The sequence below is a fragment of the Puma concolor genome, chromosome B4 (assembly GCF_028749965.1).
Source record: "Puma concolor isolate L17-30 chromosome B4, mPumCon1.1.hap2, whole genome shotgun sequence".
NCBI lineage: Eukaryota > Metazoa > Chordata > Mammalia > Carnivora > Felidae > Puma > Puma concolor.
Genome location: NC_141673.1, coordinates 96,291,804 through 96,317,894, shown reverse-complemented (window position 1 = coordinate 96,317,894; position 26,091 = coordinate 96,291,804). Strand labels below are relative to the sequence as shown.

The 26,091-nt window shown below is 45.3% G+C and overlaps 1 protein-coding gene across 1 annotated transcript; it reads right to left on the bottom strand.

Moving 5' to 3' along the window:
• Positions 1 to 66: 66 nt before the first annotated feature.
• On the bottom strand, positions 67 to 25,643 carry HEBP1 (heme binding protein 1). The gene is made up of 4 exons (XM_025930104.2): positions 25,454 to 25,643; positions 16,617 to 16,755; positions 14,685 to 14,865; positions 67 to 654 (listed from the first exon to the last, which is right to left on the bottom strand). Exons 1-4 carry the CDS (start codon positions 25,529 to 25,531, stop codon positions 483 to 485), a joined length of 570 nt encoding a protein of 189 aa, XP_025785889.1. The 5' UTR covers positions 25,532 to 25,643; the 3' UTR covers positions 67 to 482.
• Positions 25,644 to 26,091: the final 448 nt, after the last annotated feature.

Sequence of the window (26,091 nt, the reverse complement as noted above, 5' to 3'; positions counted from 1 at the left end):
AGTACTCATAACGGTGTTATTTATGAGACTCTGGAGTCATGGAAATAACTATACTTAGGATCAGTATCAGCTGTTTGAATCGAAGATCTTTATTTTCAGACAAAGATCTCGTAAGGACCACAGATGAAAGATCACGCACAAATCACATTTTCCCCTCAATAGCAAAAATACAAGTTCAATAATTTTTAAAAAGCAGTTTTGAGTGCCCTAGATACCTGGAAAAACGTTGCTGATTCTTTTTCGGGTCTACCACAGAGCTAAGTCAGTCAGAAGGATGCCGCCTACCTGGGCTGTATTATTTCCCACCACGAGAAAAAGAGCAGGGATGGAATATGCTGATTTCAGAACACTGGCAGTGAAGGGCTCTGAGGGAAGGAAGATTGGTTAAGCTGGAGATACAGCTGGCAGCTTTGCCCCTCCCTGTCCCCCGAGGAAGCGGACACAGAAACACACGTCCAGGAAGGTCTAACTCAGAGAATTACTCATGTTTTCACCAGCCAGACCTCATTGCGGCGTCCGTAGGGCTTCATGGGAGGGTCGTACCCAGTGCAGAAGTAGATGTCACTCCGGCAGGTGGCTGTGCCCTCCAAGGCGGTCCGCAGCTGAGTGGCGTGTGCTATATAGTCGGCCTCCTTGGCATAACCACCAAACTGCCTAGGGTAGAAGAACAAGGGGCTGGTTAAGAAAGCACGCGGTCTCCAAGAGAGCGGGGAGTCTTTAAAAAAAGAAGTCACTGGCCGCTCTTACTATGACAAGCACGTGAGAGCAGTAAGACGTTTGCCACTTCGTAGATGGGGAGATTTGACCCCTCTGAGCCTCAGATCCTCGTGTGTACAATGGGGATGTGCTGTCTTTTCCCCCCAAGGTTGTTATGAACATTAAATAGAGTAATGGATGTGAAAAACTAATGCAGAGCCTGAAACACAGGAGTCAAGTGCTAAGTGTGAGCTTCCCTTTCCTTTCTGGAATCTCCCCGAGCGAGGGTAGGCTGACCTTCCCATAGGCTGTGCCTTCGCCCTTCTCTCTAGATCTCTCTACCGCCCAGGCAGCCACTCCTCTGGGCCCCTCTGGCTCTAGCTGGGGAAGGAGGAGGAGACAGGGGCGTTAGCTAGGGTGGAGCTGAAGCTAATGTCTCTTCCCCAGCAGATCCTTTTTGAGGAGGGAGCACATCACAGCAGTGACAGGTAGCAGCTTTGTTAAAAACACAGAGCGACCAAAGGCAGAGACCCGAGGAAGGCTTGGGAGGCCCATTGGCAAGCTGTAAGCATGCCCCAAATAAAGAAATCACTTCTAATAAATCCCTTCTCCTGTTCAAATCATGAAAGCCTTCTTTTTCTAGCAAGTAAAAAGACTTTCCTAAATCAGGCTTTTTCTTGATGGCAGAAGGTGGGGACAGAGAAGGAATAAAGCTTGCCTTTTCAAGATGATTATTCCCTCCTTACGTCATCTGCCTACGCTCCAAAATTCATCCTGTGGCCTACCCTAAATATACCACTCTAAATCTGGGTTGCACTAAAATCTTTATTAGAGTCAAATATGTCCCCAATTCTAATGAGCTTTATGACTCAAAAGTCTGAATCTGCACCAGGCCAAGATTAGGCCAAATGCATTATTTTTGGTGGGGTTCTCTGAGTCACGCTTTGCTCTTTTATAAGCGGTTAGTCATGCTGGGCAAGCATTCAGCACGTTGATTACAGGGTTACTGATGTAAAAACACCCAGGATTTCATCTTTAAGGGATTGATTCTTCCAGTGTCTAGACAATCGCCATAGAACATGGACAAAGCTGAGACCAATCTGGAAGAGAAGAAAGTTGGTTGAAGTATATCAAAGAAAGACTACAAGGCAGTTGAAGAAAAGCTGAACTCTAACTCAATGAGAGGAAGCTGGATTAGCAGACCAACGATGAACATTAAGGAAAGACTGTTCTGGCAATAAAAGCTTGCAAGACATTGGAATTATTTTCAGAGAATGTCTATAGGTTGAGAGCCACTTGCCTGAGACGAATCAGATGCTGAATGTAGGAGTGCGGAGTGCCCTCTGCATCCCCCTCTCATGCTGTGACACTAAATTTTATCCTTGAAAATGAACAATGTTGGCTCTTTAGGCTACTGGGTTTTTGAAACGTCCAAAGAAGGTGTGGTCCTCAAATACCTTCATTCATCAGTTGGAGTCAAAATGGCTAGTTGTGTGCTCAATCATACTACCTCTGCCCTTTCCTAGCTCATGGTCTTGGGCAAATGCTTGAATTTCTCTAATCTTCAGATCCTTCAACTGTTAAATAGGGTCGACAGCAGAATCTCAGAAGGCTGTTGTAAAGATGAAGGGAGAAAAGACTGTGAACTGCTCAGCACAGTGCCCGTCACAAAGTAAGCCCACAACAAACAGAAGCTGTTGTTGTTACTTTGCAATTCTGCTCAGAACAGCTATCTGGTTCCCTGCCTTTGGGGTGGGGGACATGATGGTAATCTACGGTAATATCAGGAACCCGGGAAGATAGCCTAGTAATGAAGAACCGACTCGATAAACAATCTCATCTTCTCAACTGGACCCTCTCTCCAAACCCTGTTTACTTTTTCACTCCACTTCCCCCACCCCCATTTCTTTTCCCTTTTTCTTTTTTTCTCTCACTCTCTTTTGTTTCTTTCCTTTCCTTTCCTTCCTTCCTTCCTTCCTTCCTTCCTTCCTCAGCACTTATGACCTTCTAACATACTATATAATTCATTTATTGTGTTCATTGTTTATGGTCTGAATTCCTGAAAGAATATAGGCCCCATGAAGGCAGGGATCTTTGTCACTTTCCCCCCTGGTATATTCTGAGCACCTAACACAGTGCCTGACACACATTAGATCTATTGGCTAGATGAACAATTCTGGGATAAACAATAAGGATTAGGGTCTTCAGGTTGACAGACCTCAAGATGATAGCACTTAGGTCTATTGGCCTCCATTATTCACTCACTCATGTAATAAAATCTAAAGCACATACTAAGGGGACAGTAGTGGTAATTTAAACAAGAAAACTGGATTGACTGGAGCCACACTGGGAAGGGCTTTGAATGCCATGCCGACTTTGAACCTGATCCTAGATGCAAAGGTGGACCTACAACGGGGTTGAAAGTAAGAGGCTGACATGATCAGGTTGTGTTCTGGAGAAATTCCTCTGGTGGCAGTGGAGGGAGAGATAGAGTCAGTGGAGGCCAGGAACAGCCAGGTGTGAGGTGGAAAAGGCTTCTGGACAAAGGCACAGGTGAGGGGTGACTGGATATGAGGGGAGGGCAGGGAGAGGTGGAGGAGTCGAAGATTCTCCAGGGCTTCCAGTAAAGTCTCTAGATGGCAACTGGTGCCAATAACCAGAATAGGGACGCTACGTTGAAGAAAACAAGGAGCGGGGTGAGGACGGTAAATAATATGGTTTGGGGGCATGTTGATATGAAGGTGCATCTGTGAAATACATTCATGCAACTATTACTGTGTACCTAAGTGTGTGTCGGGCACTGTGAAAATCTCCTCAGACCTGGGAAAGAACTGGAGTCAGAGATCCTGATTTGGGAAGGTGGGCCTAGTGACAGCTACTGGGAGTCCTCAGTGAGTAGCTACTGGCTATCATCATGGTAAGGAGGGAGACGAGGCCTGGACGGTGAGCAGACAGAGGGTCAGCAGTTTGCTCTTGGGAGTCCTACTCCCCAAGCGGTGAGCGGAAAAAGTGGCCTTGGCAAGGGCCACTGGAGAAGGAACTTGTCTGAGACGTGACATGGAGAATGTCATCATTTGGGGATTCTTAAGTTCATTAAAAAAAAAAAAAAACAGGGGCACCTGGGTGGCGCAGTCGGTTAAGCGTCCGACTTCAGCCAGGTCACGATCTCGTGGTCCGTGAGTTCGAGCCCCGCGTCAGGCTCTGGGCTGATGGCTCAGAGCCTGGAGCCTGTTTCCGATTCTGTGTCTCCCTCTCTCTCTGCCCCTCCCCCGTTCATGCTCTGTCTCTCTCTGTCCCAAAAATAAATAAACGTTGAAAAAAAAAAATTTAAAAAACAAAACAAAACAAAAAAAAAAACAAACAAACCCAATTAAAAAATATTTATTCCCAGGCTGACTGAGATGCTGATAATGAGAATAAAAATTCCCTATTGCTTCACCATGGAGGTATTCTACTAGCAAACAAACCAAGCGAGTGGGCCATGAAACAGATACATGTGTTCTCCTCACTGGTAAATCAACCAACTCACCCATACCCAATCACAGAACTGCACAAACAGGCCAGAAAACCAAACCCCACAGGGCACGCGGTCCTAATAAATGATTCAGGCCCAGTGCTGGCTCCTCAGCCTGTTCACAGGTAAGCTGCCTCCTTCCTCCCTGCCTCAAGCTTCCAAGCTATCTGCGGAGGGTAACACAGTGCCCATGGCTCTCCAAGTTCACAAGCACGTTTGAGTGTGATTTCAAGAATTCTCGTAACGCGCTTTGAGCTCCTCAAAGGAAGTAAACACGAAGTCTATACGTTATTTTTGTAAGCCTGTTAACAAGTCTCAGTCTCCATCTTCAAAGAAGCTCTCCTCCGGGGCACTGTATTTTATCTCCCCTCACGTCAGAGTTCAGCATTTGGAACAAAGCATTGGGTTACTATGGGAACCGAGGAAAGACACACACACCCTAGACTGCAGAAACATGAAAGGAGCTGACTAAAAAGGTCTGGAAGAGGTTGGGGAGGGGGGGTGGTGGTGATGGATGATGCAGGCATCAATGAGGCAGGCTAACAGACAAGAGGCTTTGGTCCAAAGAGGCAAAAGATAATAATAGTTCAGGCATGCAAATAAAATAGGAAGAGAAATGCATGGTCTAGCCTGACCACCCAACTTGGTCTAAAACTTTATCAACAAGCCCACACAAATTTAGAGACAGTCTGCTATGCATGTAGCCCTGTGCTAGGCAAAAGAGGTATTAAGACTAGGAGCTGATAATTTCATGTCCACAGGAAAGAAGTCACACTGTAAGGCATGTCAGGCCATCAGACTGAACCGTGCTCATGGAGTCGAGCATCACGGGGCACAAAACACAAGCTAGACACCACAGAGCTGTAAAGACGATGAAGACGTCTGTCTACCCTCTCGAGGTCCAACTGTAGTGGTCAGGACAGAAACACACATAAAGATTATATAGGGCAGAAGGAAGCACTAGAATGAAGGTCGAAGGTACAAATGGAATGCTCTGGGGGTGGGGAATAGGGAATGATTGGTTCTGACTTACAACATGAAGGGAAGGCATCATGGAGGACCTGATATTAAGCACTTGTTTATTGAGCATCCCTTCCTGATGCCAACAATGAACAATACGACAAAAATGCCTGTCCTCACACAGCTTCCAAGAAGCAGAAGCTGGAGACAGTCTGTAGGAGCAGCTGGGTGAAAGTGAAAGCGTGGAAGTGGAGGGTGCCTGTGCATGTGTTGGAGGGGGGCCCTGGGAGCTGGGGGGCGGCGTGCGCTGAGATCAGGTGGACACGGAGTGGGGCGACATCGTGGATGCGATGCCATGACCGAGCATTTTTACTAGGCTTCGCTGCCTGGCTACACATTCGGGGACCCAGCCCAAAGTTTCCCCATCCCCCTTCTCATGTTATTACTAGCTTGGGCTTAGATCCCAGCCCTGCTGCGTGCCTAGGTCAGAGGCAGGCCCGAGGCCCGTGACCGGAGTTGAGCAGCAGCGGGGAGGGAGTGTATCGGTCCCACGCTCTATGGAAGGTGGTGATAAAAGGACAACTTAGAAGGGGCAGAGGTGGAAGAACTAGAAATTATCAGGAGGACACGGCAACAGTTCAGGCAAGAGGTGCCGAAGACCAAGGCGGTGCGGATGCAAGGGGAGGCACGGCTGGGGGGGTGACCAGGACTTGGCCGACGGTTGATGTGCCAGGTGAAGGAGTCAGGATGACATTTGAACGGGACGAGTAGGAGGACAGAAGGGACCTTTAGTAAGACAGAACACAGGGCATCAGATCTGGGGAGGACATCTGAATTCCATGTTTGACGTATTGATTTGGGAGACCCTGGGGAGGTGTTTGGAAAGATGCCTCCTGGGGAGCTGGGAACGAGAGGCTGGTGCTTGGGAGACAAGGCAGCGCGAGCCGTGTTGACTCAGGCTCATCCGCCCAGAAATGGTGGCTGAAGTCCCTTCCAAGTACCCGTTCGCGAAAGACTGGTGGGACACCTGACCGGTTGTGGGGGGAAATGTTTTTAGATTCGGAATCTCATCACTGGCAGGCTCTTAGAAGGGAGGCGGCTTAAATATCAGAGGTATTCGATAGACATTTGCCCAGTGGAACCAAACTTCCCAGTTAGTACGAACATTACATAGCACACGGGCTGCACGTCTCTCCAGACGATGCTTAGTCTCCTTCAGGGCAAGGGCTTCCTCGCCTTGTTACCTGTCCCTCTTACTGTTAGATACTTCATGCCAGAGTAAGAAACATGCTCCCCTATAATCTCAACCCACAAACACGACTTCTTATCTCGGAAAGAACACAGTCCTCAAATACTTGAGACATCATCTGTCTCTCATCTCTCTTCCCCACTAGAATGTTTTTCGGGCTTCAAAGGGCGGCCACGTCGCTTGTTCCCCTGCACTATTTTGAGGACCTATAGCAATTCCTGGCACAGAGTAAGTGAATAATGAATATGTGGTGTTTTTGAATGAATTCATGGATGTGTAAATGGCCTCACCTTAGTCATCATGTTGAGTCTGATGATTGCTAAGACATTCAAGGGAGCTGGAGAGATGGTCAGGCTGGAGATTTACCAATGAAGCTATGGGAGGGGACCAAGATCTTTAGGGAGGACAGCAAAAAAAGAGAAGTGCAGGGAAGGCAAGGACCAAGACTTTCACTCACTTATTTATTCAACTTTTAACTGAGCACTTACTAGAGACTAGCCCAAGGTCCTGCCCTCAAGAATATCCTGGTGAGGGAGTAGACAATAAATAAATGAACAATGGGTATATAATGCAGGTGAGAATAAGTGAGGTGAGGAAAATAAAGGGTGAGGGGACAGAAAAGGAAGGGGTGAGGTTTTTGAAAGAAGGTGAGGCTCCTTGCAATCAAAAGGACAGAGCTTGAGTATTGAGCTGACCAAGGAGGCAAAACTGTATTATGTCACCCTCGGCCTGAGCCTCCTGTGATTACAGATGGGTGCTGGAATTATCTACGAACTTGGCTAACACTGGTCTATAGCTCTGGGAACACCCTAGAAGCTTAGCAGTTGTACTCTTTTTACCAAAGTTCGTGTTCTCTAGGCTGAACTTCCCAAGCTGCCAGTGTCCTCAGTGAGGGGCTGGTTATTTATTTATTTATTTATTTATTTATTTATGTTTATTTATTTTGAGAGAGGGAGAGTAGGGGAGGGGCAGAGAGAGAGGGAGAGAGAGAATCCCAAGCAGGCTCTGTGCTGTCAGTACAAGGCTGATGTGAGGCTCGATCCCACAAACCATGAGATCGTGACCTGAGCTGAAATCGTCTGACACTTAACCGACTGAGTCACCCAGATGCCCCAAGGGCCTGGTCATTTAGAGAGAAAAACAACATCAGCATCCGTTGGTACTTCATGGCTGACAAAGTTGTGTCATATGCACATTCACTGGACCCTAACAACAGTGCATCATAAGCTTTATTTTATTTTAACGTAATTTTTTGAGATAGCAAGAGTGTGAGTGGATAAGGGACAGAGAGAGAGAGAGAGAGAGAGAGAGGAAATCTTAAGCAGGCCCCATGCCCAGCATGGAGCCCAACACAGGACTCGATCTCATGATCCTGGGAAGGGTTAAGAGCCAAAATTAAGAGTTGGACACTTGGGGCACCTGGGTGGCTCAGTCAGTTATGCATCCGACTTTGGCTCAGGTCATGAGCTCCGCATCAGGCTCTGTGCTGACAGCTCAGAGCCTGGGGCCTGCTTCAGATTCTGTGTCTCCCTCCCTCTCTTCCCCTTTTCACACTCTGTCTCTCTCAAACTTTTCACACTCTGTCTCTCTCAAAAATAAACATTAAAAAAAAAAAGTTGGATGCTTAACTGACTGGGCCACCCTGGTGTCCATAAGTTCTATTTTATAGATGAGAAAACTAAAGCTCAGAAAGCCCAACTGTAAAACTCATAATTATTAGAGTTGAGGTTTGAACTGAAGTGTATCTGTAGTAGCTTGACTTTTTTGTTAATTCTAGTAAAACTTGACCTGATTCTCAGAGGGAGGTGAAGTCAAGAAGAGAAGAGGCTAACTCTCACCAAGGGTCTACCTAATGTCTCGCGATGTGTAGGCATTCGTGGATACACAATATTGCATCCTCACAACAACCTTGTGGGTTAGGTACTCTTGCTCCATCTTATACTTGGGGGAAACTGAGGCACAGAGAAGCTCGGCAACACGCCAAAGGTCCCGTGGCCATTGAGCTAGCATTGGATCTCAGGTCACCCTGACAATGAACTCCTAGTTTCCAACACTTTATACCCAGACATTTCACTAAAACTGTCAACCTTCTCCTGCCATCAGTCTCTGTTGAACTCAGTGCTGAATTACGCTGAGGAGGCTGAGCTGTAACCTAAGTGGCCTTTGTGGAACACAGAGGGAGGACAGTGGTCTGGAATGGGGCCACTCATATAAATGTGAGGGTATTTCTATTGCCTCTTGTGAATACTAAAAAGATTCTGATAGTATTATTCTTTCTTAGCCTTCTATTCATTGACTGCTAACACATACTACTAATAAATGTATACTCCCTTCTGAACATCCCTTCACAAGCTCATACAAAAGGAAGGCTGAATGAAGGATGCAAAGCTTTCATTTTGGAATTAATTTTTTGGTCATCTAATGCACATACTGTGTACTTGACTTTCTACTACCGCATTCACACTGCCTTCCACATAAAGGTACTTTTAAATGCACATTTGACTTGCAGTGACACCCAGTGGCTGGTTGAGGAATAACATATGTTAATTTAGGACCATGTGTTCAGTTAAAAAAAAAAATTCACTAAGCCATGCAAGATACCATTATTTATCATTTTCATCGGTTTAGATTTCAGAGAATTAAAAGGAAACTTCCACAGACCTGATGTTAATAGTACTTTTAAAGAGATACCCTCTCACACTATAAGGAACCAGGGTCCTTGGAGAAATGGCTAATTCCAGCTCTAGAGCAAGAAATGCCCAGATGTGCTTGAAACATTTTTGTGACACCAGAAAGCAAGGAAGCTACCATAGAGCACTACAGTCATGTCCAAAGGACCCAGAAACCAATTGGAAGAGGCTCCCACTGGCCAAAGATGGACAATTTGAACATCAGTAAGAACAGCTACAAAGAACTGAAACACATCAATTATGTCTAAATTCCTGTGTTTATACCGACACTCAAAAAACAGATCGACACCACCTTGCGTGTGGCAGATGTTCAGGAACGAAGTCATTATTCTGAAAACAGATAAGGAGAAGGCAACAAGCTACAGAGAAGGTATCTTGCTTTTTCTCTACGACTCCATCTCAGGGAAGTTAAATGGCAGACGAGGAGAGGTTTCTCTTTGTATCAAAGTATTCCAGCTAATAACTGAAGGACAAATAGAGCACATTATCACTTTACCAGCTCTAAGAAAGGGCTGTAGGCAAGGGTGATCTACAGTCGCTGACCTCACAAAAACAGAGGCAAGCAAACCCCCGATAGAGGGATACAGCACCACCTATGAAACATCCTTGCCAAAAGCAGCAGCTGGAATCTGACTATGCCTCTGGTTCTAACGACTAATTTACAGGCAGTGCCGGAGGGAGAGGAACACATTAAAATGTCACTGAAAGGCAATCTGCAACATTCAGACTACAGGAAACAAGAGGACAAATGACCCCTAGGCAGTAATGAAAAATGAAAAGGTGTAGTGGCGAGGAAGGCCGCAGATTAGTAAAAGCTTAAAAGGCATACCAACCAATTGCAATGGATGGATTTTATTTGGATCCCGGCTCAAAACAAACTTTTAAGAACAAATTTTCAGGTAGTGGGAGAAATCTGAACACTGGACATATTTTATATTATTATCACATTAATGAAATGATGTTAAAATTTTAGGAGTAATAAGACATTATGAGTGTGTTTTTAAAAGGTCTTTGGTAGTCACACTGAAGTATTTGTGGATGAAATAACAAAATGTCTGGAATTTGCCTAAAAATAACCCAGTGGAGGGGCTGGGTGGTAGTTGTGAGGGTACCCATGACACAGATTTGACCTTGAGTTAATTATCTTGAAGGTGAGTGATAGGTTACATAGGACGTCATTAAGTTTATTGTATCTTTTTATTACACAGGTTTGGCCTTGAGTTAATTATCATTGAAGGTAAGTGATGGGTTACGTAGGATTTCACTATCTTCTATTTTTTTATAAGTTTGAAAATTTCCATACTAAAATGTTAAAAGAAAAAAAATCACCCTGGGTCTGGTAAAACAGACGATTCAAAGCCAGCCTCGTCCGCTTGAAGTCTTATGCGAACTGATTTAACCATGTCAACCTCATTCCTCATGAAATCAAAAGGAGTGAAGGGAAAAAAAATTACTGAAACTTACCGCAGGTCATGAAGTGGTTTGTAAAGACGGAAGCATCTTAGTAACTACTGAAAGGTACTCTTTAGTAATAATCCTATGAGGGACATTGTTATGGCACTCGACAGATGGAGAAACTGTCTTAAAGAGGGTGAGGGACTTCCCAAGCTTCTGGGATTCAAACGAAAACATACTTATTCATTGGAGTATACCAGACTGCCTCCCAAGACACAGGGAAGAGAATGGAACAGAGGGATCAGGCATGAAGGTCAGATAGGTGAGACAAAGGGCATAAGATTTAAGGAGGCGCTTATTCTCTCAGTGCTAACCCTACACTTGGACAACTGTGAAAGTGGATGTCTCTTTAAATTCTGTGCCACAGGCACCTCACCTCGCTTCCCCACTCTAGTCCCTGCCCTTGGGAAAGACATTCTTTTTTTTTTTAATGTTTATTTATGAGAGAGAGACAGAGAGACACAGAATCCGAAGCAAGCTCCAGGCTCTGAGCTGTCAGCACAGAGCCCGACTCGGGGCCAGAACCCATGGACCTTGAGATCTTGACCTAAGCTGAAGTCGGACGCTTAACTGACTGAGCCACCCAGGTGACCTGGGAAAGACATTCTTTACTTAGAGTTTGCTTTCTCTGCAGACTCTGTAGTGAAGGCTGGAAAGTCTGATGACTGGAATAAAGCTGAGTTTCCAGTGCTAGCGGTCCAACTGCAGTACACTCACTGTCCTCTGGGGGGGGCCCTGCATCGCTTGGCCTAGGACTGCCCAGAGCAGCCAAACTCACATTCCCAGCCTTAGTGTTGGCAACAGAGAAAGTTGCATCCTCAGGTGCAGAAGTGGGGCGGGGCAGTCAAATAAGTATGTGTGGAGGCCCCTGGGCGTGGACAAAAACTCTCCAGTGCAAGATTATTTGTATATTTATTTTTCTTTAAGTTGTTCCAGAGCAAGAGCAGATCCATACCTATAGTTGATACTGGTAACGTTCCTGGTCTCTGACTATACATGGTTCAGTGCCTGTCACAAAGTAGGATTTTGAAAACAGGGAGTCATTGATTATCTACAAGAGACTTGGTTTCTGAAGGGCGGTTGGGGCCCAAAGAATAAAAACATGCAACCATCTGTACCTGTTGTGCTCTACAGTCAGAAGGAACACGACCCCATTTGAGGCCCTGGCAACAGGACTAGAATGATAATAGTGCTCTGCTCAAAGGACCATGGACAGTGAACAGCTAAGGGGGTGGCAGTCCAGCTCTGGCAAATACTCCCTGCCCTTCTGGCATTCAAAGGGAGCATGGGCTAAAAAAGGAGATTCCCCCAAGTCCTTTATGTATTTATGTACTCATTTACATATTCGTGACCCCAAATTACCGCTTGACTTAGATATTCCCAGAGTCTCCCAGAACCCTGCTGTGGCTAATGTGGATGTTCAGCTTAAGCTGTGGGGATACTCTATCCAGGTGAATTTGGCAACTGGCAAACGCATTTATTCAGATACAGTACAAATGTTTGTGTGTTGTAAGCTGAAGAAACTGAAGTGAGAAATTGTCAGGACTCGGTATTTCTTAACTTAATTCATTGACAATACAGAGAAATTAAGGAAACAATCCTATTGACATCAAATAGGAAAGAATACCTAGGAATAAATTTAACGAAGGAGGTAAGAGATCTGTACCTGAAAACTGTAAGACATTAATGAAGAAAACTGGACAAGACACAAATAAATGAATAGATATTCCATGCTCATGGATTGGAAGAATTAATATTGTTAGGATGTTCATACTACCAAAAGCAATCGACAGATTCAATGCAATCCCTATAAAAATTCCAATGGAATTTTTCACAGAACTAGAAAACCAACCCTGAAATTTGTATGGAACCGCAAAAGACCCCAAATAGCCAAAGCAATCTTGAGAAAAAAAGAATAAAGCTGAAGTGTATGTCCTGATTTCAAACTGTATTACAAAGTTATTATAATAAAAACAGTACAGCATTGGCATAAAAACAGATATACAGATCAACGAAACAGAATAGAGAGCTCAGAAACAAACCCATGCATATATGGTCAACCAATTCACAACAAAGAAGCCAAGTGTCTTCAATAAATGGTGTCTGGAAAACAGGGCAGCAACAGGCAAAAGACTGACATGGGACCTCTATCTTACGCCACACACAAAAATCAACACAAAATAGATTAAATACTTGAACATAAGACCTGAAACCATAAGATTCCTAGAAGAAAACATAAGGTGTAAGCTCCTTGGCATCAGTCTTGGCAACAATTTTTTGTATTTGGCAACAAAAGCAAAAATAAACAAATGGACTACATTGAACAAAAAAGTTTCTGCACAGCAAAGGAAACCATCAACATAATGAAAAAGCAACCTACTAAATGGGAGAAAATATTTGCAAATCATATATCTGATCAGGAGTTAAAAGCTGAAATATATAAAGAACTCCTATAAATCAATAGCAAAAAAGCCAAACAATCTGATAAAAAATGGGCAGTTGGTTAAGCATCTGACTTTGGCTCAGGTCATGATCTCACGGTTCATGGGTTCAAGCCCCATATTGGGTTCCACGCTGACAGTGCAAAGCCTGCTTCAGATCCTCTGTCTCCCTCTCTCTTTGTCCCTCCCCTGCTGACACACACACACACACACACACACACACACACACACACACACACTCTTTTTCTCTCTCCCCCCCAAAATAAATAAACATTTTAAAAAAGTGGGCAGAGGATCTGAATAGACATTTTTCCAAAGAAGACATACACATGGCCAATACGTACATGAAAAGGCGCTCAACGTCACTAATTATCATTGAAATACAAATCAAAGCCACAATGAGATATCACTTCACATCCATTAGAATAGCTATTATCAAAAAGACAAGAAATAACAAGAGTTAGCAAGGCTATGGAAAAAAAAGAACTGTGCACTGTTGGTGGGAATGTAAATTGGTGCAGCCACTAGGGAAAACAGTATGGAGGGTCCTAAAAAAATTAAAAGTAGAACTACCATATAATCCAGCAATTCCACTTCTGGGTACATATCCAAAGGAAATAAAATCACTATCTTGAAGAGATATCTGCACTACCACGTTCACTGCAACATTATTTATAATAGCCAAGATATGGAAACAACCTGAGGGGCCATCAACAGATGAATGGACAAAGATGTGGTACATAGATACAATGCAGTATTATTCACCCATAAAAAAAGGACAATCTGCCATTTGTAACAATGTGGATTACTTTGAGGGCATTATGCTAAGTGAAATAAGTCAGATAGAGAAAGGAAAACACTATATGATCTCACTTACATGTAGAATTGAAAAAAAAAACAAACCCTGAACTCACAGAGAAGAGCTTGATGGTTGCCAACGATAGGGGATGTAGGCGGAGAGTTGGGAGAAATGGGTGAAGGTGGTCAAAAGGTACAAATTGCCAGCTATAAGGTCAATTTGTCCTGGGGATATAATAGAAAGCAAGGTGACTATAGTTAACAATATGTTGTAATAAATATTTGAAAGTTATTAAGAAAGCAGATCTGAAAAGTTCTCATCTCAGGAAAAAGCAATTGTAACTGTGTCAAGTGATGGATGTTAACTAAACATTATGGTGATCATTTCATAATATTTACCTATATCAAAGCATTACATATTGTATACCTGAAGTCACTATAATGTTATATTTTAATTATATCTCAATAAAACTGGAATAAAATATAAATGTAATGTAAATGCTTCCTCCAGATGATTAAGGAGTGGTGATGGAAGTCACGTGCTACCCTGGATGCCTAAAGATTCCTCTCCTTACAACAATAAAATAAAAACAGAGAGAGGCAAACCATAAGAGACTCTTAAACATAGAGAACAAACCGAAGGTTGTCGGTGGGGAGGTGGGGGGATGGGCTAAATGGGTGATAAGCATTAAGGAGGACACCTGTTGGGATGAACACTGGGTGTTACATGTAAGTGATGAATCACTGGGTTCTACTCCTGAAACCAATACCACACTGTATGTTAACTAACTTGAATTTAAATAAATAAATTAAACACACACACACACACACACACACACACACACACACACACACACACACACACAGAATCCTCTCCTTACAGGGAATAGACAGTGATGCTTTCCCTCTCTTCGATCTTAACACTGTCATCGGTGGGAACTGGCGGGTTGCTCTGAAACTGGTTTGGAATCCGGAACCAGACTTTCAATTTCTTCTGCAGGGAGCCATCATCACTTGGAAACACAGCAAAGGAAACAGGCACGGTCATGCCCATCCCGATTCCTGAAAACATAAAAACCCACAGAGTGAGGGTATTGTAGACAGAACTTTGGCTCAGAACTGTGAAAGATCTGCTGGTCTCATTCTTCTTCCAAATCAGGATTCTTTTTGTTCTTGAAATTAATAATAAACCTTTCAGGTATGAAAACTATACAGTCAGATACATACAAAACACCTCTTATTTGTATATTTTGGAAATAGGAGTGTAGTGATTCAACTCATTTGGAAAACATTATTTGCTAATATATATCAAGACTGTAAATATACTCTCTATTTAAATATAAATTTTAAGGAAATAATCCAAAATGTGGAAAAGGTTACAGGTGATAGGATATTCATTGCAGCAGAATTTATAATTGTGAGAGACTGGGAGCCATATAAGTGTTCAAAACAGCAATATGTCTAAGTGAATTATAGGTGCATGATACAATATAACATAGCTATCAATAATTATGCTTAAGAAGACAATTTCTCAAAGGTGGAAAATAGTTATGAAATAAGTAACAGAAGGGTATACAATTGCACAAACACTATGATTACATTTTAAAAGCCTATTAAAGGATGCCTGAGTGGCTCACTCGGTTGAGCGTCCTACTTTGGCTGAGGTCATGATCTCACGGCTTGTGAGTTCAAGGCCCGTGTTGGGCTCTGTGCTGACAGCTCAGAGCCTGGAGCCTGCTTCGGATTCTGTGTCTCCCTCTCTCTCTCTCTGTCCCTCCCCCCTCTCACGCTCTTTCTCTCCCTCAAAAATAAACATTAAAAAAAAAAGTCTAGCAAAAAGCCCTAAAGAAATCCATTCAGAAGACAACAATGATTGTATTATTTGGGGTGCTGTTGTGTTATGTTCAAAATTTTCTTTAACGAGTTTTATAATTTTTATACATATTTTCTTCTAAAAAAAAGTTATGACAGTATTAAGAAGGAAAAGATTTCTGACTTCCTACTGGTGGACTTATACAAAGCCTGATTACTTTAGTCTTAGTAAATGTTACTGAGGTTAATACCAGTTTCTAACTTTCTAAATTATCAGCTTGAGAAATACCCTAAAAATAAAACATCACATCTCTTTTTTCACCTTGCTTTCTGATCCACTTTGGGTTTGCACTGATCATAAAGGGTAGTTTAAATTAGAGAGCTTTAGTGTTACATTCATATTAAATATGGTTTTCATGCTGACAGGCACACTGAAACTTCACGCCCATCATTTTAAAAATAGGGGCACAGCCATCACAGACTGCCAAGACTGTAAGGAGTGGGACAGCTTAAATATTCTCAGACCCTTCATTTGCTAGAACACAGCTGGGGACTTGCTATACTCAACACTCACTGAGCCTCAGTACCCTGCAGATTCTGAGCAACCAGACCAGGGGACTGAGCAGAGATGTTCAGCCTGGAGGCAGAGGTCTGGGTCAGAGGTTGGCCTGGCTCTGTGACTCGGCTTCCTTCACTCAGTCATGATAAGCACCGTATGGTTAAAAACCCCAGAGTGTATGTTCATGCCTGGGAGAGAAGCAGGAAGGCAGTGATACTGAGCAGGGATACCACACAACGAGGGGGAGGCTGGGATGAAGTCAGTGTGGTTCCCGCCCCCCTGCCTGCCGAGTGCCCCCGTGCACACAGTACAACAAGTTCACAGGCCACGGAAGCACACGGTGACATGTGCCTTGTGGCCTCTCCCTGTGTTTTCCACTGATGACGGGAGCCGTAGTAAGCTTGCTTCTGAGACTAGAGCCACATCCCTCAGGGATACTCACCCTTGTCATTGGTGCCCCCCACATACTTCATGACCTTGGGCATGGCTTCACGCAGACCCTCATCCACAGGCTTATCTGTCACTTCCACTGTGGCAAACTGTCCGCCTTCACAGGTCCTCTCCTCATAGGAGACTTCTTCCTAGGGGCAGAATATACATGCTTAAGAGATGTAAAGTGGTAACCTGTGGTGACTCCAGAAGCAGTAAGGTATCCAGCTACAAGAGACCCTGACTGCTAAAGAACTTTCCATGACGAACCCAGGCATGGTGGCAGGGTAGAAGAGATGACAGTAGAGGTACGAAGGGCCATGAGAAAAAGGTTCTGGGATTTCTTACAAATGTAGAGTCAGCAGAAAAAAAACTTGGTATAATCAATATTCTCAGAGAGGTAAGAGAAGATACCGCATTCCCAAGCCACTCAGAACGTCCCCCAGAATGCTATAAAAATAGAATGTCCAGAGGTCAAAGGGCTCTTTGAAATTAAAAATACAACAGAAATGAAAAATTCAGTGGAGAGGTCAGAAGATAAAGCGGAAGGAAATCTTCCAGAAAGTCAAGTGAAAAGGCAAAGGAGTAGAAAACAGAGGAGGAAATGAAATCAGGGGATCAGGCCAGGAGATCCAACACCTGAATGACAGGAGAACCAGGAAAAAGAGAAGAGAATTGCAAAGGAGGAAACAAAGAGATACAACAACACCGCCACAGACTCCAAGGCTCCAGGATGGGCCTCATTCTAGAAGCAGGGACTCAGGGCAAGAAGAAACAGAGTGGCTCTCTTCCCTCAGTACTTCCAGACACTACTCCTGTCTCGCTAAATGGCACCCCTCCCCCACTCCCCAGGATGCTCAGCTCCACTACTTCTCCAGAGCCTTCCTGGTGGGACCCCACCCCCGCCACCCCCAGCATGACCACTCTCTGTGTGGGTCTCTGCCCGAAGGTCTTTTGCCATAGACACCCACGCAGCTCTCCTTCACTCCCTCCTCCTCTTCCTTGCCCTGTGATATCTCCGATAATTTCATATTCCTCAACATACACTATAAGACCGTGTCTTTCAAACGTTAAAGAGAACCACGACACATAACAAGAAATGTGTATTTTTTTTACAAGGAGAAACAAAGCTTCACAAAAATAATACTTTACCCTTAGGGAGGGGATACATTCTGCATCAAGCCTTTTCTTTCTTCCCTGTTGACTTCCACTCTATTCAAGTAAATTTCATGCTATTCCACGAAAAGAAGAAACACGTGCCCTATATTGAGCTATCGGGTAAGGAAACACTGGTGCAGTTTGAAAAATCTGCCATGAAGTCTTTGTGGACAAGAGCTATGCCACGAAGCATCATAAATGAGATGCTCATCATAAATGAGATGCTTAAGGAACTGCCTCGCTTACTAATGATGATGAAAACCAGACACATGGGAGAGAGAACTTGGCTGCCCCTGGCTGGGGAAACAGGACTTCCTATGACATCCTAGACTGAAAGGTCTCAACTCCCAAGGGGACCGAATGACTCTGTGGAGGTGGGGCTAAGTGGCCTGGATAGTCTGAAAGAGTACATTTACATTATAGTTTTGTGTTTAGAATGAGAAAAATACCTATTGTGTTTGGAATGCAAAATTAAAGGAGAATAGCAAGAAGGGGGGGGGGCGGGAATTGCACCAGACCAGGAATCAAGAGGCTGCAAATCTACCTCGGCTACTAATTCCAAGGATTGCTGTGAGGCCCTCCCCTCGGAGAGCGTCACACTACCAAAGAGTCTCCAGTAGCAAACCCTGCTGTGTAAATGGGGCGGTTTTGCTCGTTCTGGCTCTGTCGCAGCACAGACGACACACACCTTCCACTGGAGGTCCCACCAAGTCCTGCCATTTATGTTTTAAATTCCAGAAATGCTACTCTGTGAATCACAGAATTTCAGCCTGAAATTTCCCAAAGAGGAAATGAAGAACCAGAGGGATTGAACGGCCCAAGAACACACAGCTACTAAGGGGTGAAATTGGAACCAGACTTCACACCTCCAAACCCTAGTCTAATGCTTACTGCCGGACTCTATACTGTATGGGGGATGATGTTAGTGCTTTGAAGCATCTTTCTTTAGCTACTGAGTAAGTTCTTTCTTTTTTTTAAAGTTATTTATTTATTTTAAGAGAGAGAGAGAGAGAGAGAGAAGCAAAGAGAGAGGGAGGGAGAGAATCCCAGGCCGGATTCTGCATCGTCAGCATAGAACCAGACGCGGGGTTTGATCTCATGAACTGTGAGATCATGACCTGAGCTGAAATCAAGAGTTGGATGCTTGGGCACCTGGGTGGCTCAGTTGGTTGAGCGTCCGACTTTGGCTCATGTCATGATCTCACGGTTTGTGAGTTTGAGCCCTACATCGAGCTCATTGCCGTAAGCACAGAGCCTGCTTTAGATCCTCTGCCCCCACTCCCTACCCCTCCTCCGCTCACGCTCTCTCTCGCAAAAATAAATAAAACATTAAAAAAAAAAAGTTGGATGCTTAACTAACTGAGCCACCCAGGCGCCCTGAGTTAGTTACTTCTGATGGACATTTGTGTGCCTGTGTCAAACTCAGAATAGGGGCATCCAAATTCATTTCATGGACCCTCATCTCTCACAACTGGAGAAACCAATGATAAACTCTCAATGGAGAAAAGAGCTGGTTGGCTCTTTCCTTTGTTCTTTCTTTCCTTCTTTTTATTCACTCAACCTACAACGATGGGGCATCTACCGTGTGCTGAGCACTGTGGCATGGGCTACGATACAGAGAAGAGAGAGAGTCTCTGACATCAGGAGGGGCTCGGGCTAACAGGTAATAATCTGATATGTTTAAGAGGAGAGGCAGGGTAGGGTGGGAACACAGAAGAAGACTAGTCAGGTTGTTTTGCAGGGCACGGGTGCATGTTGATGTGTTTGGCTAGGTCAGGCTGACTTTGAGGTGCTTACAGATCATCCAGCTGGACATTCAGTCACTGATGCATTGATTCATTGAATAAATATTGAAAACCTCTGCTGGGTGCTATAGATTTAGAGATTAATATGATATGGGCAGTCTGGTTGGGTGGTGAGAAGATTATAAAATTATCGTATGATGTAGTAAATGTTCTGATAGCTCGGGGAGGGCGATTCCAGGTCGTGGACACCACGAGTGTAAATGAAAAGAACAGAAGAACAAACTGCTGAGGGTGATGCGGTTCACTGGGGCTGGAGCAAAGGCAGTCAAGCAGGGCACAGCAAGAGAGGGGCCAGACGCACAAAGACCTCATAGGCTGTCACAGGGAGAAGGATTTTGTGACAACTGTCCTAGTGACGGTGAGCCGAGTGTGCAAGCCAGTTTCATCCACCCCACATTAATTCAACTGACTTTGTGATCCAGATATGGAATTTCGAGTAGGAGGGGTCCCGGAGCAGAAAGGAGAGTTCTGGGGATGGTCTAGGCGATATGTGCTCTCAGCCTGTCCCCCAGGCAGAAAGTCCAGGGACAGGGAAGAAGGGCTTCAAAGAAAGGAATCCAGTGTGATTCAGAGAGATAAGGCTTCCGTGATAAGTCTGCCCACCCTTAAGGCTCAACTCAACCTCCTCCTCCAGAGTGATTCTTCCTTCTGAGGAGCTCGGAAGGCAGACGAGACTAAGGTTAGAAGGGCCCTTTCATATCTATCTGTTCATCTGCGTCCTGTTATAGATGAGCAAACTGTCCATTGTGCAAGCTGGACACGTGGGTCTAGAGCTCAGCAAGACACTGATACAGGGATATAAGTTTGGGAGTCATCAGCAGAAGGGGTAACTAAACCTGTGAATGGAGCGAAGATTGCCTGGGGAACAAATGAGTGGTCAGTATCACTTAATCATGTTAATTAATCCCCTACAAGTCTTCATTCACCAGGTTCTTAACCTATCCCAGGTGGTCTAGGCCCCACCTAACTTCTGTCTGCCTTGCAAGCCACACTCAGAGCACTTCCTCACTGGCCTTCTATTGCCTTCAGTGCCATGGTCATTCCTGCCTCAGGGCCTCTGAACCTGCCTCTTTTCTCTCCCCGGAATATCTTTTTCCTGTCTCTGCCTGACGAACCCCTACTTATCCAAAAAGCCCCAACCGAAAAGTCGCTTCCCAAAGAGGATCCCAATTTAAAAGAAGTCCCCCTGGTATTTTGGACAGGCCCTTGTCCTTTCGAGACACAATACGTATTGTAATTACAGCTGAAGAATAACGTGTTTAACCTCCACCTGCAATCCCAGGCAGGTGGGATGGGGGCAGGGGCTGTCTGCATCTCTTAGCATGTACTGCTGTGTCTTGCATATAGTAGGTACTGCAAGGGTCTGTGGGGAAGGAGACTGCGGAGTAAAACCTGGTCTTACCCTAACGACAAGGAATACAACAGACATAGGCTGGGTAGAGAGACAAGAAACTAGTCTAGTTATATTTATGCTGGAGAAAAGCAGGGCCACAATGTCTAAAGGTAGTAACATGGCAGGTCCCACCTTGTTTTTACAGCATCTAAGTCCATAAACTCTCATTGTTTACTGGATCGCTCAAACCTAAGTGACAGATATTACAAAACTACTCTAGTTCTCGAGGGGGAATTGAAATAGAATTCCATTTCTGCAGAAAACAAAGCACCTAGGCTAACCCAGTTAACACATTTGGTTCTTCAGATTTAATGTCTTTAGTGTGTTTCTTTTTTTTTTTTAATTTTTTTTATTTAAAAAAAATTTTTTTTTACGTTTATTTATTTTTGAGACAGAGAGAGACAGAGCATGAATGGGGGAGGGTCAGAGAGAGAGGGAGACACAGAATCAGAAACAGGCTCCAGGCTCTGAGCTGTCAGCACAGAGCCCAAAGCGGGGCTTGAATTAATGAACTGCGAGATCATGACCTGAGCCGAAGTCGGACACCCAACTGACTGAGCCACCCAGGCGCCCCTAGTGTGTTTCATTGTCACATGGAACAGAATAGCCCACTTCTGCCCCAGATCCGGCTAGCTTATGCTCCCAGTCATATAAGGATTTGGCCCATGACTACAAACACCAATATTCAGCATTCGATGGGAACCCTGGTCAAGTTCAAACTCCAGACAGGGATCTTGCAACAATGCCTCTTGCAACGGTATTTGCAAGGTCCTCTGCAAGGTCAGTTTTTTTTTTCCTTGCCACCTGATGTGGTGGGTGTACATGTTAATTCTGGAAGCCAGCTTTCTCATTGTAAGAAAATAATAATAACAATCAACCTAACTCAGGACTTTCTGTGTGTGGGGTATTATTTTAAATATTTTGCATGGATTCGTTCACTCAGTCCCTCCAATGATCTTGTGAAGACGTTAGTGTTTTTATCTTCATTTTCAGATGAAACTGGAGCACAAGGGGTTAAATAACATGCCCAAGTTACAGCGGGCAGGTGGTTGAGCCAGGATTCCAACCCAGGCTGTCGGGTCCCAACCAATGTGCACAGGCTGGAAAAAAATCCCATAAAGATGTCAGTTGTTGATGTCAGTCCTGCTCTGAGCATCCACAAGACCCACCCAATCCAACACAGAGAGCAGTGTGTCCTCCTCTCTCCAGAAGCAATGTGGAAGGCACCTGATAAGGTCTGCAGCAGCCTGGACCTCCCCCATCACAATCAGTTCTGAACATCTGGTGAGCCTGAACCTGAGCTACACAGGACACGCTTCCTGCCATCAATTTGCCCAGCGAAGTAGGCAACAGTTCCTGACCCAGACTCTTTCCAGGGTAAGATGCTCAATTTCAGGGACAGTCTGTTTTCAAAATAATAACACCCTGAATTTGTGTGTGTGTGTGTATATATATATATATATATATATATATACACATATATATATACACACATATATATATATATTTAAAAAGGCTTGTAAGTACCTTTGAATATTTAAGTAACTGTCACATAGGCATGGTGATTCTTGTATTACAGTTGAGGAATTTCAGGGTTCAGAGTGGTTAGGAGGTCAAGAAGTTTACCCAAAATTACCTGTGAAACTAAAGGGATACTAACACCACACCCAACCAAGTGTTAGGTATTTTGTTGAACAACTTTGAACTGGTTATCTCATTTAAGCTTCCAAACAACCTTATAAGATACAAATTATTTCCTCTCATGCTTACTTCAGAGAAGTTAAGTAAGTTGCCTGTGACCACACAGCCAGTAAGAACAGAGCTGAGTTGTGACATGATGATATTACCACATTTGAAGGGGGTAAACATTTTAAATGTTTATTTATTTTGAGGGAAAGAGAGCACAAAGTGGAGAAAGGGCAGAGGGACGTAGAGAGAGAATCCCAAGGAAGCTCCTTACTCAGTGCAGAGGCCCATGCAGAACTCAATCTCACCACCCCAAGATCGTGACCTGAGCTGAAATGAAGAGTCAGAACGCTTACCTGACTGAGCCATCCAGGCACCCCGCATTTTCATGCCTTTTAAAAAATTAATATGTATGCTAACACTGGGAGCAGTTGGGAAAGATATTTTTATATCCATTCTACAGCTGCTGAAACTGAGGTCGGTCAGGTTAAATGATTTGCACCCGCCTGATAGCAACATCCCAGAGAGCACCATACTCCCATCAAATGTTGAGGGAAGATGTTTATCAGGGAGTTGTATTTGTCCTTAGAGGCACCAAATCAGTGGCAGGTGACACTGTATCCATAAGGGAAACAGAAGCTACCAGAGTATTTTGAACAGAGGCATCTTGATTCAAGGAACTAATTTCATAAATAATAGAAGAGCGGAGATGCCCCACAGGGAGCAGCGAGGCAACCCACAGGTGAGTGAACACCTTAGGAGGGGTAGAGGGAGGATTATGCTACCTGAGCTCAGACACCTGGATCATGATGGAAGCTAGAACCATGGTGGCCCGTCTAGAAAGACCTGGATCCACAGAGAAACTCTTGGTGCCAGAGACCTGATAGTTTGGAGAAACACCTTCTTCCCTTCTTCCCACCCTCTTATCTCCCAGTAGTGCCTCCCACTGGGTGAACCTCACTGCCAGGTGCCTGACATCGGAGCCTGGGAAATAGGCAACTGGGATCAGCCCCCACTCCACACAGAGACCCAGAGAGCAAAGCAGGGAGTGGATGAGGAAGGGATCTGAGGGCAAACAGGCAGCAGACCAACTCAGACCTGAATTTGCAATTGTCTCTTAACCTAAACAGACCAAGTAAGCTGGATTCCACTATAGAAAGGAAAGCTTTCTGGAACTTGTTGGTAACATGTGGATTCTATAAGTGTTAGGGCCAAAAAGCACCGTAGACATCCCTGGGCTGAGTCCACAGACTGGCAGGCACACAGGCCTGGTCTAGGCACAGACAGATCCCATGGCCTGCAGTTTACAAACATTCGTAGGCAGCTATCCACAGTTAAAACCGACATATTTGCACAGCCTCACTCCTAAAATTCCCTGTTCCTTCCTCTCTCCCCTGCTTGTTTTTCTTCACAGCCCTGATCACCATCTGATAATGATGTTTGACCTGTTTTTTTGTTCACTAACCACTCAGATGTAAGCCCCATGAGGACATGGAATTTTTTTGGTTTTGTTCACTGCTCTATCTCCACGGCCTGTAAGACGGACTGGCACACAGATGGCACTCGACAAGTAGTTCCTTGTCGAATAAATTAATTTTAACTTGGGAGAGTTCACACGAAGAATCTGGATTTCTGGTCTTCCTTAAAAATCTGGCAACTCTGGTTTACGTCTCTGTGACGCCACATCACTGCCTTTGTAGAGGGGGCCCTGAGTTCTCTCTGATTTGCCTCAGACCCCACCTTGCCCTAGCACCTAACACGGCTAGCGTCATTCCCCTTACCTGCTTGGATGCTTGTGGGCATCTGACTATGTCACCCTTGATCTGGGCTAACCTTGATCATTCTATGTGCTGCCGAGGAAACGGAGAGACAGACAGATGAAGGGACAGGCCTCTGGTTATAGTTGCTTGAAGAGTGCAGACTAGAGTCTAGTTGAGGGCTTTTGTGACCATCACTGTAGCAGGTACCAGAACTTGGCCGCCAGACAACACAGTCCTTTAACATAGGAGATGCGAAGCTGGGAGCTGAGTCTACAAAGTGCACAAAGTACTTGTCTGCAAGGAGACTATGATCTAGTGGGGGACTCTGTCTTCAGGGAGCAGTCCCATTTGCTTGTGTTAGCACTGATGTAAATTTGGGGGGAGACAGCAGTTACGCCCTCTTCACCCAACCTGTATTCTAGGACCCAACTCTGGGAGTCCCACTGGCCAACATACCATTTCACAGCTCTGGGCCTTTGCACCTGCTCTCTCCTTTTCTGTGCACTTCTAACCTCCCTGAGGCCCAGCCGAAGACACCTCCTCAGGGCAGGCTCCCTCATCAGCCCCTCGCAGAATGGTTTGTTCCTGCCCCTGTGCCTCTGTGGAGAACAGATCTTGTTCCTTTATACTCAGTCCTCCAGGAGTTGGGAGTTTCTTAAGGACAAGCATGTTTCTGGTCTTTCTGCAACCGAAGGTCTCCCAGGAAGCAAAAGAGCAGAATGCTTGGGATGTTTAAACGAAGGAATGCATTCAACAGGCGCAGTTCTATCGCCACGGGGTACCCCTCCCCCAAAGCAACCTCTCCTTTTTGTCACCCCTCCTCCCAGCAGAGCCCTAGGCCTGCTGTGCTGGACTTCCCTTACTTCCTCCTTCCCAATTCACGTGCTGGGCACTGGGGGGCCGCGCCCCCGGTAGGCGCCAAAACGCACATTCCGGAGCACAGCGCTGTCCCACCAGCGCGTCAGAACCCGCCCCCGCCCCCCCTCCGATCAGGGTGCGGTGGGAGGTGCCGCCCCGTTTCAGGTCCTCGGCAGCCCTGCGGGCCTACCTTGCCCCCTTTGCTCAGGACCTGCCAAGGCCACGTCTCTACGCTCCCGAACAGCGAGTTCTTGATCATGCCCAACATGGTGCGGCTGCGGCGCTCCGGACGCACCTGCGGACCCGGGGTTGCAAGGGTGGATAGGGCGAGCGGGGCCGCAGGCCGCGGGCTGGGCTGCTGGGGCTCCGCCCCGCGGAGTGGCGCTCGAAGGCGGGCTGGGCGGGGCACGGCGGGAGCGGCGGAGGAGGGGCCGCGCTCCGCCTCCGCCGGCCCCGCCTCCTCCACTGAGTGCGACTGTTCTGGGGGGCCTGGAAACAGATTCTCCCGCGTTAGGGATTTAGGCAACGGTAACGGAGAACTTCCTACATCCCGCCGCCCTCCACTCTGTCCACGGCTGCTTCTGCTCTCAGGTACCTGGACACCAAACTTCCAAGCCTCTGATTCCTCTCGGGCTTTTTTGGTGCTCCACTCTTAAGGCTCTGCCCCCCGCAGGGACTGAGTAGACAAGGTTCAAAGTCTCTGTAGCTCCTGACCCCTGGAGACAGCTGATGGCGGCATCTCCACCTACAGATATCCTAGTGTGTCCCCCCACTCCACCCCGTTACCTCTCATCTGGACGATTGAAAAAGCATCTTAACTAGTTTTCT

Coding starts and splice junctions, on each gene's coding strand:
- HEBP1 (XM_025930104.2), bottom strand. CDS start 25,531: ATGTTGGGCATGATCAAGAACTCGCTGTTCGGGAGCGTAGAGACGTGG. Junction 16,756..25,453: donor TCCTGAGCAAAGGGGGCAAG/GTAGGCCCGCAG, acceptor TTCTGCCCCTAG/GAAGAAGTCTCCTATGAGGA. Junction 655..14,684: donor AGCATCACTGTCTATTCCCT/GTAAGGAGAGGA, acceptor CTTCTACCCTAG/GCAGTTTGGTGGTTATGCCA.